Here is a 19,261-nt window from a genome sequence, read left to right on the forward strand (position 1 = left end):
TAAATCTACAACGTTGAAAGGTATATATCAATAGGTTTCATCGCTTTAAAACCATTTTCCGGACGTCTCTCTAAATTAAATAGCCGTGAAATCGAAAATCCAAAGGTGAAGACTACAGATGTTGCGAAAGAGGTTAAAATATGGATCCAGAAAACCATTTGCAATGACTCCGTGTGCAAAATTAATAAAGCCGGTTATTGGAGCCGAGTCACACGGATTCATAAATACATATATTATTCATATAATTGACTATTCGAAAGTTAATTATATTCGAATTTAATATTCGACGCGAATGTGTTTTAGCATTCTGTAAAAAAATCGAATCAAGCTTATAAATATCCGAAAGTTGAACCACCACCACCAAAAAAATGGATTCCATTGCATTGTGGAAATGATTGCGAGAAGTTATTTAAGAAATGAATCTAATATTATTGCAAAAAACGTAATGTTGTGTGCATATGTATTATGTTCGGTTATATACTTTTTTGCATTTGGGATTATAGTTTCATACAAAACTTTAGACTTTCAATGGAATCCTTTGATTATGTCATACAGCGCATAACTGAGAATCTAACCGTGCCAATACGATCCGCGGGAGTAAGTCCAAATATAAAAGTTGCTGCTACTTTAAAATTCATTAGCCAAGGAGCTGTGTACAAGGCGATACACATGCACACGTTTTATTTGCGAGTTTAAAAACGACCTAAATAATATGGACGGCGATTTTAAATTTGTATTGATTTTATTTTTTATTGATTTATAAGCAGTGTACATTAAGCAACGGAAGGAAAATTTAAACTGCCTACCTTGTTTATTAAAACTTCATCACCCCTAATCTTTAAAAATTACTTTAAATATTAGATAAATACATTATTAATAAATTAATAAATATTGTATTTCAGAAAATACTTATATTGTATCGAAGAAAACGAGCTTAAAGAACACAGGTCCACAAAAAAATCGATGAAAGGTTCCTTTGACCAAATATGGTGTATGATATGTATTTTGGGCCGCTGAAACCGAATCTGAAGTCCGTTTTGCTCCATCACGTCAGGATTTTTTCCTAACCTCATAATACATGTCCAATTTTACTTGACAGAAAAAAATTTAAAAATATTGACGGATTTAGCTTAATTTTTGAATAAAGGGGTTTTGAGGGGTTCCTGATTACGAAATTAAAGACAAATTTTCAAAATACAAAATGGCGGATCCAACATGGCTGTCGAATGTATAAAAATTTCTTTAATGTTCACAAAACTTAGTATATAGTGAGTCTGCAATGGGTTTAGTTGTACGTGTACGTGACCCTAATCCCATTTTAGACATTGAATTCAGGAAGTATTTCACAAACATTGATGATTTAGTGTACTGCAGCGATATTGAAGGACTAATAAATGAATATGATATTCCATATGAAGCTAGCGACTGGCGCCTATTTATTGACTCTTCGACACGAAGTTTAAAAGCAGTCTTGCTGCACAATGGTAACCAGTGTGCTTCGTTACCAGTTGCTAGTGAGGAATACTACAACCTCCATTTCTTACTAGAAAAACTACAATATAATAAACATCAGTGGCAATTGTGTGGTGATTTGAAGATAATAACGGTTTTACTGGGACAACAAAGTGGGACAGTCGAGATCGTGATAAGCAGTATGTGCAAAAGGATTGGCCATTAAGGAAAAAATTAATTCCAGGCTCTAAAAATGTTATAAAGGAGAGTCTAATTCCAACACGTAAAGTCTTAGTACCACCACTCCATGTAAAACTGGGTCTTGTAAAACAGTTTATTAAAGCAATAAGAAATGCGCAAAGCAAAATGTACCTCTTCGAAAAGTTTTCCAAATTGTCAGAAGCAAAAATAAAAGAAGGCGTTTTGAATGGTCCACAGATAAGAGAGCTTTTGAAGGATACTGAATTTGAAAAAAGAATGACTACGGTGGAAAAAGAAGCCCGGCAAAGTTTCAGAGAAGTAACACAAAAATTTTTGGGAAATACAAAAGATCCTAATTACGCAAATATTGTCAAGAAAATGTTAAAGAATTATGAAAAATTGGGATGCCTAATGAATCTAAAACTGCACTTTCTTCATTCACACGTCGAATATTTTCCTGAAAATTTGGGTGACTTTAGTGAAGAGCAGGGCGAGAGATTCCACCAGGATTTACAAGAGATGGAATGGAATGGAATGGAATGTATGGAATAACCACATGTTAGCAGACTACTGTTGGTCACTAAAAAGAGAGACTTCAAATCCATATAAAAGAAAAGCACTACGAAGATCATTTGAAACTAAAAAAACTCGCTACTATTAAATAAATTAATACAAACGAATCAGCCTTTTTGTTGACCAAACTCAAAAACACACAGATACTAAGTTTTGTAAAAATCCGACAGCCATATTGGATTTTCTATTTTGTATTTTGAAAATCTGACTTTAAATAAGTGATCAGGGACCCCTCAAAACCCCTTTATTCCAAAATTAAGCTAAATCCGTTAATATTTTTAAATTTTTTTCTGTCAAGTAAAATTGGACATGTATTTTGAGGTTAGGATAAAATCCTGACGTGATGGAGTAAAACGGACTTCAGATTCGGTTTCAGCGGCCCAAAATACATATCATACACCATGTTTGGTCAAAGGAACCTTTCATCGATTTTTTTTTTGTTGACCTGTGTAATTAAAACAACAAAAGATAGTAAGTAACATAATGTTGGTTGCTATTCTTAAGAATGTGAAGGTTGCTGTGTTAGCGTATGAAAGTTGAAAATTTTCAACTTCTGTTCGTCTTCGAATCCGAGTTCGAATTTCGGAGCGTTGGTTACGAAAACATGCGAAAGCTATGTAGCTCATCTCATGAGAACATGTGTATTCAACTCAACTGTCAAAAGTTCGCATTCGCGAGCTATGTAGTTTCCGCTTTAACCTTTTGGCAGTATTCCTTGCCTTTTGTTAGCCGAGTCCCAATTAAAAATAATTAGAGGTGTTGTGGAATCCAAGACAGATTTGCTGAATGTCAGAATGGCAAACCAATTCTGATTTTCTTTGGTGTCACGGAATCCGTTTGGATTTTTGTGTTTTCGAATATAATCAAACCAATATTCGAATCAGCTGTTCTGCCATCTATTCATGGGGAAAAATTAGCAAGACATTTTTTTGGAATTGTAATCACATAATTAGTTCAAAATATTCATTAAACCCAAAAAATATAATTAGAATGAGAAATTATTTCAGCTTTTATTTTATTTGGCAATGAAAGTAGCGCAAACGAAAAAATTAAAGTTTTAGGGAATCACACTAATTGCTTTATGCTGAAAAGATGTCAAAAATAATAATTATTTTTATGTAAAAATGTACATATTTAAGTGTATATATATATTGTTTAACTTTTAAGTAAAAAGTTATATATTTCCATGATTTAATCTGAATGACTTATTTTGTAAATTTCTTATATTTTCATTTTTTCAGTTGAATTAAATAATTACGTCATTTAGCGTTCTTATCTTATTTTTTAATAATAATTATATTTTTTCCAAAGCGTTTTAACGGCAAATCAAAATAAATTGGAACAAAATATCTCAAATCTGTCAGCCCTGAAGCGGTTGGTTTGTTTCTGATAGTTGGTTTCCATGACAACTAAAACCAATAAAATTTCTGATTCGAACATCAAACTAATAATATCAGAATTCATGACACGAACCAGAATTTTTTGTCGGTTTGAATTCTGATTCCGACAACTGTCAGATTCCACCACAACCCTGAATATTGCATTTAGAGCTCTTATTTATATTTTATACGAAACTCGAATACATTTGACAATTAAATTCAACTTACATAATTTCAAATATTCGTAAGTCGAATTCACAAAGAAGGATTGAAAATGCGAAAATAAAGTTACAGAGTTCAAAACATTCGAATTCGAGATAATTCTTTTTCGAATCGATTACAGAATAGGCATAAACGAATTGCATTCCACTATCCATGGAATGCTTCAAGCCATGAACGCCACAACACAAGTTGGGATTGGATGAAAGCAGTGCACCAAATACCCCAATTGGTGAATTTATGAGTTATCTTAACCCTTTCATGCCCAATGTTGCCTATAGGCAATTATGTGTTGTGCAAGCTTACAGTTACATTTTCTGTTATGAGCTGTGCACGTATTCATTCAGTATGCGTTCTCCGCAGAGTGGAATTGTCAAAACCGGTTTCGCGAAAAAAGTTATTCTAAAGTGGTTATACAAAAAGTGTTCAAAAACATAAAAATAATTGTATTATTTTAAAACAAAGTGAACTTTATAAATAAATATGGATAAAAGAGTTATTAAAAAAAATAGTCATGAGAAAAGTGTTTAGTTTATTTATTATATAATATAGTACTTTTCGCTTAATTGCATATCAAAATTTGAATCAATTAACAGATACTCGCTTAATTGAACAATTTGTTCAATTAAAAGAATCCCGTTTAAATGAACAGTTAGTTCAATTACAGGAATCACGCTAATTTGGATCATTTTTGTCTTATTAAATACTTTCATACAAATTTTCATCCATCAATCGAACTTTTTGATCAGACTATAATACAAAATTTAAAATTTTACTATCGAGGCAGAATTTTAAAAGAGTCCCTCTATATCGTACGGAGGCGAACAAAAAATATAATATTACATTTATCGATTTCATAAATCATCTAACAAAGGATATAGACGCCAAGAGGCAAACAATAACAAAATGCAACAAACAAAATTACAGAAAACATCTTTTAACATATGTCCATTAAAATTTTTGCGAAATACATAAATAAAACAGTGCATAAATCTTATTTTACAGTTTTTGAAAAATTTATATATTTTAATGAAAATCCTATAACTCGAAGTTTCTCTAACCCGAAGTTTTTTTGTGGATTATGGCGATTCGAGTTAGGGAAGTTCCACTGTAGTACAATATTAAAATATTATCCAAAAGTATGAAATCGATATGATTAAAATTTCAAGAATGTAAATCTTTAAACGGATTTAAACAAAACTCAAAAATTTCTACACATCTTTATTACAACTATTTTTCGAGTCAGTATATGGCAAAAAAGTTAGATATGATTGTATATACTAAAAAAAATGTAAATATACTCATGTTTTCAACCTCTTAAACCCACCTAACCCCTTAAAGGAAACTTCATACATACATATGCACTTAAAGTTTTTCAAATATTTGTATATTTTTTACCATTATAAAAAAATGCAATAACAATTTTATGTACTTACATAGGTATACTATAATAATCAATTTATGTACATATCAGTTTATTTATATATAATCAATTCATGTACATATGTAGATATATTTGTTATTCAAATGTATTATTAAAAAATTATACAGTGTTGATTAGAAGATTAGTTTCTTCAACAATATTATTTGGTCTAATTAACCGGGGAAATTTAAAAGGAAAATGATTTTTGATGACATATATTTTGAACCAACTAAGCGTGAACATCAATTAACCGAGTCCAATTATCCGAGAAAATTTACATGTGCTTTCATATGCTATATTTTTTGCCCGATAACACCGTTCAAATGAACGGGGAAACCATTTAATCATAGGGTCAATTAAACGAAAAGTACTGTAATTTAATTTGTGCCTATATGCAACATCCTGTAACTAATGAACCAGGATACAAAGGACTTTGAAATTTTTATCATTTCATATTTGAGTTAAGACTAATATATATCTGTACTAAATAAATGTTAGATCCGCCCATTTTAATTCGGGCATGAGAGGGTTAATAAACCTGTGTAAAATAATTATTGAGAGTATAGACCTTTCCTAGCTTCAAATAGTGCTGAAATCTGTCCAGGCATTGGTATTACTTGCAATTTAGCGCCAATTGGAAATACCAAATTAAACCAGTTCGAGCAATACCCATGTCGGTCAGCTTTTCAAGCTCTACATACTCACAAGTTTCAGCCTCTTACTTTTTACGTCTCGCTTCCCTCTTCAGATCGCGGTATCTATCGAAATTTCGATTAGGACTATGTCATTTGGTAAATTGAGTTCAATATATATCATCAGTACATCTCGGACATCAAGGTATTGAAGTAATGAAACGAAATGTGTTTATAATTTATAGTATAATACGCTAGACAGACGGCAAAGTTATTCCCGATTAACTGCGCTTTTAATCAGTTCCAATTTTGTGGGTGACAGACGGCAGCAAAGCGAGTTATAAACTCCCATAACAGCTGATTGGTAATAATATTTCCATTTTGGTGAAATAAAATTGGATAGAAAGCAAATATTGCGGTTTTTAGCCGCACAATTAGTACAAAATCACTATTCACTAAAAAAATATACATAAATACGTTATTATTAGAACGTCCATTTTAGAAAAAAATATTTTTCTTCATTGCATGCGTATGTTTTTGTTTACATTTAATTGAAAAACAGCTGTCAGTATTACATATTTTCATTCACAATAGGTTAAAAGCGGCCATGTTTAACAATGTTGCCAACGCAAATGCTACTAACTCCTACTAAATCTCTAAAATTTTGAGGATTAAATGGGAGTTAGCAAACGGAGTTAACTGGGATAACTCTCAAATTAACCCTGATTAAAGCAATTAATCCGAATTTACGGCGCCGTCTGTCAGGGGTATTATACCGTGCGCATTCAATTCTCCACAAGAGTTAGAGGAGGGTGTGAATCTCTTCTGCAGTGCTCTCGTTAAGGCTTATCATTCCGCTTGTCCTATGCTGCGGACCAAACGCAAAACGAGGCCCCCTTGGTGAAACAAGGAGCTCGAATTGTGTAGACGCAGTGTAAGGAAAATCTTCAACTTGGCCAAACTAGCGGAAAGCGAGGAATGTTGGAATGTTATGGGATTACAAAAAGTTAGTGCGCAGGAGCAAACGACAGTCCTGGAAAAACTTTTGTAACAGCTTTGAAAAGACAAACGCGCCACTCCTCTCTTTCCTTCACAGTTCAGCGCCAGTTGGAGATTCCAAGTGTAACCAGGTCGCTCTCCACCTGGTCCCTCCAATGGAGTGGAGGCCTTCCCCTTTCTCGGCTTCCTCCGGCGGGTACTGCATCGACCACTTTCAGAGCTGGAGTGTTTTCGTCCATTCGGGCAACATGACCTAGCCAACGTAGCCGCTGTCTTTTTATCGCTGAACTATGTCAATGTCGTCGTATAAGTCATACAGCTCATCGTTCCATCGTCTGCGGTATTCACCGTTGCCAATGTTCTGAGGACCATAAATCTTGCGCAAAATTTTCCTCTCGAAAACTCCTAGTGTCGTTTCATCTGATGTTGACATCGTCCAAGCTTCTGCACCATAAAGCACGACGGGAATGATAAGCGACTTGTAGAGTTTGATTTTGGTTCGCCGAAAGAGGACTTTACTTTTTAATTGCCTACTCTGTCCAAAGTAGCACCTGTTGGCAAGAGTGATTCTGCGCTGGATTTCGAGGCTGACAATGTTGGATTGTTGATACTGGTTCCCAGGAATACGAAATTATCTACGACTTCGAAGATATGACTGTCAACTGTGACGTGGGAGCCAAGACGCGAATGCGCCGACTGTTTGCTTGATGACAGGATACATTTCATCTTGTCCTCATTCACCTCCAGACCCATTCGCTTCGCCTCCTTATCCATGCAGGAAAAAGCAGAACAAACGGCGCGGTTGTTGCTTCCGATGATATCAATATCATCGGCGTACGCCAGTAGCTGTACACTCTTATAGAAGATTGTACCTTCTCTATTTAGCTCTGCAGCTCGTATAATTTTTTAACGCATCAAGTTAAAGAAGTCACACGATAGTGAGTCACCTTGTCTGAAACCTCGTTTGGTATCGAACGGCTCGGATAGGTCCTTCCCAATCATGACGGAGTATAGGCAGCTCCTTTTCGTGCTGTCGAAAGCAGCTTTAAAATCGACAAAATGGTGGTGTTAGTAGATCCTCTTTTCACGGGTCTTCTCCAAGATTTGGGCCATGGTGAATATCTGGTCAGTTGTGGATTTTCCAGGTCTAAAGCCACACTGATAAGGTCCAATCAGTTTGTTGACGGTGGGTTTTAGTCTTTCACACAGTACGCTCGATAGAACCGTATAGGCGATATTTAGGAGGATTATCCCACGGTAATTGGCACAGATTGTGGGATCTCCCTTTTTATGGATTGGGCAGAGCACACTGAGATTCCAATCCTCAGGCATGCTTTCTTCCGACCATATTTTGCAAAGAAGCTAATGCATGCACCTTATCAGTTCTTTGCCGCCGTATTTGAATACCTCGGCCGGTAATCTATCGGCCCACGCCGCTTTGTTGTTCTTCAGGCGGGTAATTGTTATTCGAATTTCTTCATGGTCGGGTAGTGGAACATCTGCTCCATCGTCATCGCTCCGGTCTTGAAACCTTCGTTAAGTCGCTTCATTTTTTCATAAAATTTTCGAGCATTACCTCTATCTGCCAGCTCCTCAAGCTCCGCGTACATAATTACGGAGGATAAAATATAATGGGCAATCCACTCTTTCGACTCATATAAATCGCCCGGTACGGATGGCATTTTTCCAGCCATGCTACAGAACGCAGCAGCTGGTCGTGCCGTGGTTGCGAGTGATATTCAGAGAATGTCTAAGGTTTGGTTATGTACCGCACTCGTGGAGAGAGGCTAGGGTAGTTTACATACCGAAGGCAGGTAAAAATAATCCTACCTACTCGAAAGAGTTCAGGCGCATATAAGAGACACAGCGCCTCCAGGCAGCTTGTCCAAATCACAACATGTGTACACAAAAGGCAGATCCGTGGAGACTGCACTGCATTCATTGCTATACAACATTGAAAAAGCTCTAGAATACAAGAAATATGCTCTGGGAGCATTCCTCAACTTTTTGGGGAGCATTCAATAATGTGTCTACGGAATCCATCCTGCGTAGTATCGAGTCAATGGGTGTTGAGCCTGTCATACAACGGTGGGTAAAAAACCTCTTGGTTTCTAGGAAGATAAAAGCAGAATGGAATGATGCCAGTGTGACCAACGAAGTCTGTAGAGGTACTCCGGAAGGCGGATTGCTATCTCCACTCTTATGGACATTAGTGGTAAACAACTTGCTAAAACATTTTGAAGACAAAGTTTCCAAGATAACAGAGTATGCGGTAACGGGAAAGTGGAACGGAGGCCCTCTTCGCTAAATGGAACCGAGCTCCCGCTCAAGGACCGTACCAAATACCTGGGGTTAGTCTTGAACAACAAACTTCTGTGCGCGTAGAACTACCTGGGGCTTTCTCCCTCTCTCATGCACTGGTGCTACACAGCAAGAGTGAGACCAATTCTGTTCTGGTGTTGTGGACGGATACAAGGAAATCTACGTATCGGAAGCTGATGGAAAAGGTACAGCGGCTTGCACCGCTCTATATAATGGGGGCCCTAAGAACCACCCCAACGCCTGCTCTAGAACAAATATTAAACCGGCCATCTATAGATCTCTTTGCCGAAAACTGCGCGGCGAAATCGGCGAGACGACTACTGGCAACAGGTGAATTTACATACAGATCCTTCGGACACAGCTTGATTGCTAAGTTGACAGGCACAGACTATCTGGTCCCATTCTACAATTGGGGAAAGATAGTTCAAGGTAAACATGGAAAAGGATGGTTGGCGCAATGGTACCCCAACTACATGCAACACCTTAAATATCTATACGGATGGCTCTAAAATGGAAGAGGGAGTAGGTGAAGTTATATACTGTCCGGAATTAGTCATAAACAAACCGTTCAAACAGGACAGCAGTGGAGAGGGTCGCCAGGAATACGAGGCTACACTTCTACTGGGTGCCAGGCCATAGAGGCATCGAGACGGGATTGCCAAGAGTGGTGTACAGCTGTTACCTGGGAACACGATCGACATCAGTAAACCCATGCACATTCTGTACGACGACATACACAGATGTATGACAAGAAAACTCAAATCTTGTTGGAAGGATCTACCGGGGTGTAAAACTGCAAACGTTATATGCAAAGCGGTAGATCAAAAATATACAAGGTTCTTACTGGCGCTCGATAGAAAGGGCTGTAGGACCATGGTTGGCATTTTTACCGGTCACAGCCTAGTAGCGGCACATGCCTATAAGATGGGGCTGTCAGATCGGGAGGAATGCCGAAAGTGTCAAGAGCGGGGCACCAAGGAAACAGTGGAGCATCTCTTGTGCGTTTGTCCTGCGTTAGCAAGACAGTGTTTCAGGTACTTAGGGGCCCCACAATACGATAAGTTAGAGGAGATATCGTTAGTGAAGCCTCATAAACTATTAAAATTTACGTCAGGCCCATTCATTCTAAACGATGGCTACTACTCGGGGAACGTGTGAGGGCACTCCATTCTGGTATCGCAAAGGACCATAACTGGTCTATGCGTGGCCTGCAGACCTGCCAGACCAAACTAACCTAATCTAACCTACAGCATCAATGCATAATCCCGTTGTAATTGGACGCTGTTTGTATTTCACGCACGATATTGTGGCCCCGCACATATCGGTAAATTGTGCCGCAGTCCCAGTAGCATTTTATCATTCGTACCCATACATCATATTTACATAGTCGTATATTCAAAATAAACATTTACTCACCCATCGCATCCATTTATATCAGCCATAAGATAGACAGTTTGATTTTCAGACATACGCAGCTTTTGTGCTGATGTAATAGGTCTGGACAGTTTCTGTGCTATGGCTGAAAGTTCACCTAACCGGTCTATAATTTCAGACACCTTTGAGCTAACATCCCTGTGAATAGATGAAATTGAAAACATAATTATTAAATTAATAGTATTGAAATTGATTTATATAACCTTGAAACTCATTCACACGAAAATTTCAATCAACTATCGGTTGTTTGTAATGCTTAAACTATTCGAGATATAGTGGCCGACAAACGACACTGTTTTCTTTGGTGTGAAAGAACAAGGGCTTTTTAGAAAAATGTGTTGTTACATTTTCATCATAATCTTTTATCCAAGCATAATAAACTAAAAAAATCCATTATATAAAATTAATCAACAAAGTTTTTAAAGATTGAAAGATATAGTCTGCTGTTAGCTTGTAACCAAGGACATATGTACATATGTATATACACAATAATAATTTAGTCTTTATAAATGTAATTAAATACATTTTTAATTAAACTTATTAATTAATTTGTAAGTATATTATTATAAACATTTTTTACATATGCATTGTGTTATATATATACATATTTAAATATGAATAAATGACATACATACATATATATAAACAAATGTTTACCACCGAAGTGAAGTTTGTACAATATATCGTACATTTGTTGAGGGGCTATGAACCCTAGCGAATTATTTTATTTATAATTTTCTAACTTTTTCTGTATTAAGTACTGAAAGACAACGAAATCAATTCTATCTTTCTACTCTTGATATGGAAATTTGTGACTTGGTTATAACCTTTTATAGTTTTTCACAAATTATCGCATGTTTTTTGATAGCTGTTACTTGATTTATACTCAGTTTGCCATTTCATAATGAACGGACTTACTCCGGAAGAATGTGTATTGCTGACATACGACCTTCGGCGGGCACTTGTCTGAAACAATTTATAAATTATGATGGCAATAATTAGGCTAAATTCTTGACCATATCAATAATTTATCTGCAGGTTATTTCATCTGAACCACACGTCTAAAAGAACACACGTTCTTCATATATTACATTATATCAATCTCGAATACTTTAGGCGAATTTCGTTACACGGTTGTTTAGTTGCTTGAGTTGTCATAAACATATGTAAATGCTATAGAATATTAAATAAATGTTTAATTATACATACAATCTTGTTTTGCAATCACTATACTCACATAGCCATTCTTCTATCGCCCAGAAATGTGTGAGGTAGCAAGTTGGATGATATTTTTACAACGGGTTGACTAAAAATACATCCGATGTCAAATTTGAATTTAGCCATTCTTATAGTTCTTCCTTCCTTCTGCTAGCCTATTTTTTATAATTCTTAACCTGAGAAAAATTAGGATCGGACTTAGATATATGTATTAGTGTACTTCTTACATAATATAACGATACTAAACGATCAAATAGGAATGGAATTATAGTATTAAATTAACTTAGGTATATATATATGAAATTTATAACTAAAATAGGTACAACTTGTTAAATATCTTACGAAATAATAAGAGTATTTCATAGTTGATACCTTACGTTGAGAAGGTATTTGAATAACTTCAACGGAATACATCGGCAATAAGTGTACTCATGGAATGAAATATGAGCCCTATAAATCTCAACCAAACACCAACAACAACAACCACTGAAATAAAATGAAATGCAAAGATCGTTGTATGATGTTGGTAGACTAAACTCTAATAAAGAACGGAAATAATTGACCGCCATCTGGAAGAATACAACTATCAGAAATAAAGAATATGTACGTTGATTATTATAAATTAGCCAGCCATAAGTCCGTTTTTTTTTAACAGAGGCATCCCAGTAATAAGAACAAATGCTTGCACTCGCCCTTCGAAACTTGATCTTCTCGTTTATTATATTTTAGTTTTTACTTGACCTTTTGCAAGGATTATGATGGATTCAAGTACCTCACGTAAGAATTATTATATTGTAAGGTATTTCATTTTATAGTAACGGTTAAATTTTGAAAGAGAGTATAAACAAACTTTGCTTGAAGAACAACAAGGCGGCGGGGGCCGAGCTATTCAAATACGGCGACGAAGAACTGATAGGGTGCAAGCATCAGCTTCTTTGCGGAATATGGTCGGAAGAAAGCATGCCCGACGATTGGAATCTCAGTGTACTCTGCCCAATCTACAAAAAAGGAAAACCCCACAATCTGCGCCAATTTCCGTGGGATAAGCTTCCTAAGCTTCTATCGAGTGTACTGTGTGAAAGAGAAAGCCCAACGTTAACAAACTGATTGGACCTTATCAATGTGGCTTTAGACCTGGAAAATCTACATCTGACCAGATATTCACCATGCGCCAAATTTTGGAAAAGACCCGTGAAAAGAGGATCGACACACACCATCTATTTGTCGATTGTAAAGCTGCCTTCGACAGCACCGAAAAGTATTTGCCTCTAGGCCGCTGTGTCTGAATTTGGTATCCCTTCAAAAGGACCTATCCGAGCCGATCGATACCAAACGAAGTTTCAGACAAGGTGTCTCACTATCGTGTGACTTCTTCAACCTGATGTTGGAGAAAATAATACGACCTGCAGAGCTAAATAGAGAAGGTACAATGTTCTATTAGAGTGTACAGCTGCTGGCGCACGCCGATGATATCGATATCAGTGGAAACAACACTGCCGTTAGTTCTGCTTTTTCCAGACTGACGACTGACAAGACGAAATATCTCCTGTCATCAAACAAACAGTCAGCGTTTTCGCGTCTTGGCTCCCATGTCACTGTTGACAGTCATAACTTTGAAATTGTAGATAATTTCGAATACCTAGGCACCAGCATCAACACCGATAATAATGTCAGCCTTGAAATCCAACGCAGAATCACTCTTGCCAACATGTGCGACTATGGACTGAGTAGGCAATTGAAAAGTAGTCCTCTCTCGACGCACCAAAATCAAACTCTATAAGGCGCTTAACATTCCCGTCCTACTTTATTGTGCAAAAGCGTGGACGATGTCAACATACGATGAGACGGCACTAGGAGTTTTCGAGAGAAAGGTTTTGCGGAAGATTTATGGTCCCTTAAACATTGGCAATGGCGAATACCGCAGAAGATGGAGTGATGAGCTGTATGTGCTATTCGACGACATAGACATAGTCCAGAACACAAAGACGACGACACGACACGACGTAGCGACGGCTTACTACAAATGTCTCTTTGAAGCCAGCGTCTTGAACGTTTTGAAGACGGCATCGACATATCAAACAACAATTTCATTCTTGCTGTACTGAAACCTTTCACTTCAAGAAATCGTGCTGTTGTCTAAAAAGCTGTGCCTTTAAGAATGCGTGTGTTTTAATATTTGACAGATGTCGCTCGTCGCTTGGCGTCGTCTATGTGTTCAGCACTTCAGAATGGCAAACCAATTCTGATTTTCAATGGTGTCACAGAATCTGATTGGATTTTCATTTTTTCGAATATAAACAATACCAATATTCGAATCAGCTTTGCCACTATTTATTCATGGGGCAAAATCGCCAATACAATTTTTTAGGAATTTTAATCAAATAATTACTTCATAATATTCATTAAACAAGAAAAATAAATGAGAAATTATTTCAGCTTTTATTTTATTTGGCAATGAAAGTAGCGCGAACGAGAAAAGGAAAGTTTTAGGGAATTACAATAATTCGATCTATGCTCAAAGGAGTCGAAAGTAGTATTTATTTGTATTTCGATATGCAAAAATGTACATATTTTAATGTACATATATGGTATTTAACTTTTATGTAAAATGTTATGTTATTTTGGTTTGAATTCTGATACCAACAGCTATCAGATTCCACAACAACCCAGATAAATAAATACATTTATCAAATCTTACAATAGATATTTGGCTCATGGAGTTTGCCGCCAGATGCTGGTTTGGGCTTTCAGAGTAAGAGTATCCACAATTGGCAAAATGTTATTGGAAACTTTCAGGTAAATTCTTGGCGCAACCAAATGAATATGAGTGGAGACAAATAATCGATTCATTTTACCTCAAGACAGGAATCCCCCATGTTGTATTAGCTATTGACGAAATCCGGATCACTTTATTTCAGTTATAAACAATGGGCCTAATCATTGAATCCGATTCGATCGAAAAATTTTACGTCGAAATCATTGAAACAGTATCGAAAATAAAATTCACGATCACATTGAACTCCGAAAAAATGAACCGACTCGAAAAGATACATTTCGCCGCTAATAGATGTCGCTAATTACGAAATCATTGATCCGCAAAATCGAAAATTTTGGTCGAAATCTATCCGTTGATGAGTGAGTTGCGGAAATTTAAAAGAATTAAACCATTTGGATGTTTTTATGTAAACAATTACTGATGACGGAAATTATATTTTAAATGGGAGTTTTAGAGACAAGAGACAAAAACAAAATAACAAAAATAAATTAAAAAAAAGCGATATAAAGTTGCCACCTCGAAATAGTGAAAGAATTTTCTCAAAGAAGAATTTGAAGAAGATATTTCACAATAGTTAAAGGTCAGTTTACATTGTTTTTTGAACAAAACAAAAATATTTATTTTAAGCTCAGCCACTTTATCAAATTTCCCATTTGTCGATGAAACAGTTTTATGTTCTCACTTTGTGGTAAAGCAGAAAATTTCCCACGTAGTTCGATAAATTTCCCATTTTATTATGTGGGAATGCTGCTTTTCCTTTGACAAAACATTTGATGAGGCCAAATCCGGCCAAATTGTTTGGAAGTAAACAAAGACCATTTGAATAAATGTTTATCCAGAGCGGATTACAATTGAAAATACCTTTGGCATTTTAATGGCTATATGACGAGTTCTCTATAAGTCTTTGGATGTGTTTCCCGAAAATGCCAATACAATAGTAAAAGCAACATTAATTTTACATAAATTTGTAAAGTTTTATAATTCCGATTTCTGTTGTCCCAAAAACTTCGTTGACTAAATGAAAATGGCATACTAATAGAAGGGCAGTGGTGACAATTTGTAGCGCCATTGCATCAGAGTACGATATTGTCAAGCCGCAAGACGAAGTGCGTTTAATGCCCGAAATCCTCATAAAAATTATCTTTTATTTGATAAATATATTATAAAATAAATAAATCCGTCCTCACAACAGTTGGTTCTACTTAACTGGAACGGACCTGAATTCCTCAAAATTATTTGTGAATGTTTTATGTCGCTACAACAATGGAATAAATAGATAATTTTATACTTTTTACTATAATTGAATGCTTGGTTTTTTATTTCAATTCGTTTGAAGAAATATAATTAAAAAAAGTGATTAAAAAACTTATTTTGATATGTTCACTAAAAATTGGTGAAATGATTGTGTCATTTGGAGTTGTAATTCTGACATCTCCAGGCTTGTTAAATTAGCACCCTCCGCCTGCTTGGCAAGGCTTTCAAAAAATAGTTGTATAGCAGATTTTTCACTGCTACCCATCAATAATGCTTCAGCTAATGACGTAACACGTTTAAAATTTTTATGAGAGCTTTCGATTAACTCTTCAATTTTTATTTTTTTTTCCAGTCACCCACGGTGCAGTATGAGAGACGGGCTCCAATGTAATGGTGCTACAAGCGGATTCGCCAAAATCGCTCAGGAAAAAGTCGTCACCCTCAACAATTTCTTGGCCATAATTGCTCTGGGTACTGAAAATGCATATACAATAAATAATACAATTATAAAAAACACCAAACTTACTTCATGTTATCCATTTCAACGTCTTTTAAAAACATCAGGCTATCCAGCCATTTCCTATTTTTATGTGGCGAATCCACGCAGCTTCTCGATGGTTTCTTTTTCATATCCTTATAAAATTTATCGCGTAGGGTCCGCCAACGTGTCATTAGTTTCTCACCAAAAAACATTCAAAACATGTATCAATATGAATTATCTGTTCGTTTATAAAATTAAAGATTTACCTGGAATGTTCAACTTTTCCGAAAGCTCCTGAAATTTACCGTCTCTCAGGGAGGTGTTTTTGTAATTTCGATGGCTTTTATCGTATAAAAACTGGTTTCTGCTCATAAATTCTATTAATTTTTTTCCATTTGTATACAATTTCAATTAACAGCTGAGAGCAATTCAGAATGTGGCCTGATATTTCTCAAAAATAAAATACATATTTGAATTATGTCAGCATTGTCATTGTCTCAGCTCTGCGCAGAGAAATTCAAATGACATGTATTTTTGAAGTGAAAACTTCTTATGGCGTGTTGGGCACTTTTGTGGGTGAGCATTTTCAGCCGTTCTCGCGACAGATGAGATTTTGCACAGATATACTCCGCGTGTATTATTATAATATATGTATACTATACGCGCTCTTTGCATGGGCATTCGTTCGTGCTCTCGCGACAGACGAGATTACATACTTACAGATATGTATACTCAGAGTGTATAGGTATGCGAGAGCGCTGCATGCTATACGCAGCCTTTGCATGGGCATTCGTTCGTGCCCTCGCGACAGACGAGATTGAGAGTTTTTTATATTTATTTTATAAATGAATATTAAACGGAAAATTTATTTATTTAAATATTTCATTTGCCTTGTGTTGCTGCTATGGTATTGTGTTAAAATCTGAAGAGTAAAGTTAATAAAATTAATACAAACATTGTTGTAGTGCTTTTGTATATTATAGTGTTACAATAATTTGTATACATTATTACAACTGCTGCTCGTCATCACGTAAGTAAATTATTATTTTATTTGGTAAATTTTGCTACGTACATGATACGTACATAAAGAAATGCAACACGTTATTAAATAAAATTATCTAAAAAATGAGAAACACGTGGGGTACATATATGTTTACAATAGTGTACAATACTATTAGTATACGCTTCGAAATTTTGGGAAATTAGGAAAATTAACTCTATGCTCATTTCAGCTAAGAATTAAAAATTATCGGAAAGCCGGAAAAGTAGGAAAACCTGAAAAATCGAAAATATACTCATTTTATTAGAGAATTTCACTAGGGACGTGATTCGATGGTCGGAAAATCGCTAAAAATTATGGGAAAGCCGGAAAAGTAGGAAAACCCGAAAAAATATATATGCTACGATTATAGTTTTAAAAAAATTTACATTTTTATTTTTATACTCTGGCATCAAAGTTGCGTTGCATTATAGTTTTGTTCACATAACGGTTGTTTGTAACACCCAAAATTAAACGAGTTAGATATGGGGTTATATATACCAAAGTGATCAGGGTGAAGAGTGGAGTTCAAATCCGAAGGTCCGTCCGTCTGTGTAAGCTGTAACTTGAGTAAAAATAAAGATATCTTGATGAAACTTGGCACACTTATTTCTTGGCATTTCTAGGAAGGTTGCTTTCGAAGATGGGCAAAATCGGACCACTGCCACGCTCACAAAATGGCGAAAATGGAAAACACATAAAGTGCCATAAATCAAGCTATGGAAATAAAATTTGGTTCAAAGGATCGCACAATGAAGGGGCGTATTTGGATGTAATTTTTTTGGAGAAGTGGGCGTGGCCCCGACCTCAAACAGGTTTTTTGTATATATCTCGAAAACCAATAAAGCTATATAAACCAAACTTTCTGCAGTCGTTTCCAATACAGTCCAAAAATGAAAGAAATCGGATAATAACCACGCCTTCCATACAAAGGTTACGTTGAAAATTAGTAAAAGTGGGTTAACTCACTAACGAAAAACATCAGAAACTCTAAATTTGGCACAAGAAATGACAGATAGAAGCTACACTTAGATTTTTTTACAAAATGGAAAATGGGCGTGGCGTCGCCCACTTATGGGTCAAAAACCATATCACAGGAACTACTCGACCGATTTCAATGAAACTTGGTTTGTAATAGTTTCCTTACATCCCAATGATATGTTGTGAAAATTTGCCAAATCACTTCGCAACCACGCCTACTTCCTATACACCAGAACTTTGAAGACGATCTGAATCGTTTACTTTACAATATATAAAGTAAGCACTAGTGAGATATCGGTGCAGAACTCAGAACTTTGCACAAATATTACGTTTATAGTGTGGCAGCCCCATTTTAAAAATCGCCAAAATCGAACCATAGGTTTTTAAGGCCCCTTATATCGAACATGGAGACCTCGGTGCTTCTAACCTAATATTAGGGTTTCCAACTTCCAATGCACTTTATACAATATTTATGACGAATATGTGTGTCAAATTGTGGGTTATATTCTTCTTCTTCTTGACTGGCGTAGACACCACTTACGCGGTTATAGCCGAGTCCACAATAGCGCGCCACGTATCTCTCCTTCTGGCAGTTTGGCGCCAATTGGTTATACCAAGCGAGGCCAGGTTCCTCTCCACCTGGTCCTTCTATCGGAGTGGAGGTCTCCCTCTTCCTCGGCTTCCACCAGCAGGTACTGCATCGAATACTTTCAGAGCTGGAGCCCTTTCATCCATTAGAACAACATGACTTAGCCAGCGTAGCCGCTGTCTTTCTATTCGCTGGACTATGTCTATGTCGTCGAATAACACATACAGCTCATCTTTCCATCGTCTGCGGTATTCGCCATTGCCAATGTTTAAGGGACCATAAATCTTCC

The 19,261-nt window shown here is 36.1% G+C and overlaps 3 protein-coding genes across 9 annotated transcripts in view; 1 reads left to right on the forward strand and 2 right to left on the reverse strand.

Moving 5' to 3' along the window:
- Nucleotides 1-17,060, forward strand: part of LOC128921584 (craniofacial development protein 2-like) — a 39,095-nt gene extending 22,035 nt beyond the window's left edge. Inside the window, exons 2-4 of one of the 3 annotated variants that reach the window (XM_054229616.1) lie at nt 14,556-14,648; nt 14,714-15,208; nt 16,235-17,060. The gene's annotated coding sequence lies outside the window, so the exon portion shown is untranslated. Of the gene's footprint in view, nt 1-14,555; nt 15,209-16,234 lie in introns of all 3 variants that reach the window. The other 2 variants (XM_054229615.1, XM_054229614.1) reach the window with 2 other exon arrangements.
- The window catches only part of LOC105218665 (alpha-tubulin N-acetyltransferase 1), a 59,868-nt gene that overhangs the window by 11,833 nt on the left and 28,774 nt on the right, over nt 1-19,261 (reverse strand). For all 5 annotated transcript variants that reach the window (XR_008471021.1, XM_029044476.2, XM_054229617.1 and 2 more), the window contains exons 2-3: nt 11,872-12,028; nt 10,617-10,772 (exon numbers count right to left, since the gene is read on the reverse strand). Coding sequence is in view for 4 of the 5 variants with exons in the window: in XM_029044476.2 (XP_028900309.2) it covers nt 10,617-10,772; nt 11,872-11,978 (263 nt within the window). In the remaining variant the exon portion in view is untranslated. The remainder of the gene's footprint in view (nt 1-10,616; nt 10,773-11,871; nt 12,029-19,261) is intronic.
- On the reverse strand, nt 15,207-16,750 carry LOC105218663 (uncharacterized; the record flags this gene model as incomplete). The annotated part of the gene is made up of 4 exons (XM_054229785.1): nt 15,207-16,234; nt 16,287-16,356; nt 16,409-16,560; nt 16,613-16,750. Coding segments are annotated over 4 exons (600 nt in total), but the record flags the coding sequence as incomplete, so codon positions are not given.

This window comes from Zeugodacus cucurbitae, chromosome 4, assembly GCF_028554725.1.
Source record: "Zeugodacus cucurbitae isolate PBARC_wt_2022May chromosome 4, idZeuCucr1.2, whole genome shotgun sequence".
Classification (NCBI taxonomy): domain Eukaryota; kingdom Metazoa; phylum Arthropoda; class Insecta; order Diptera; family Tephritidae; genus Zeugodacus; species Zeugodacus cucurbitae.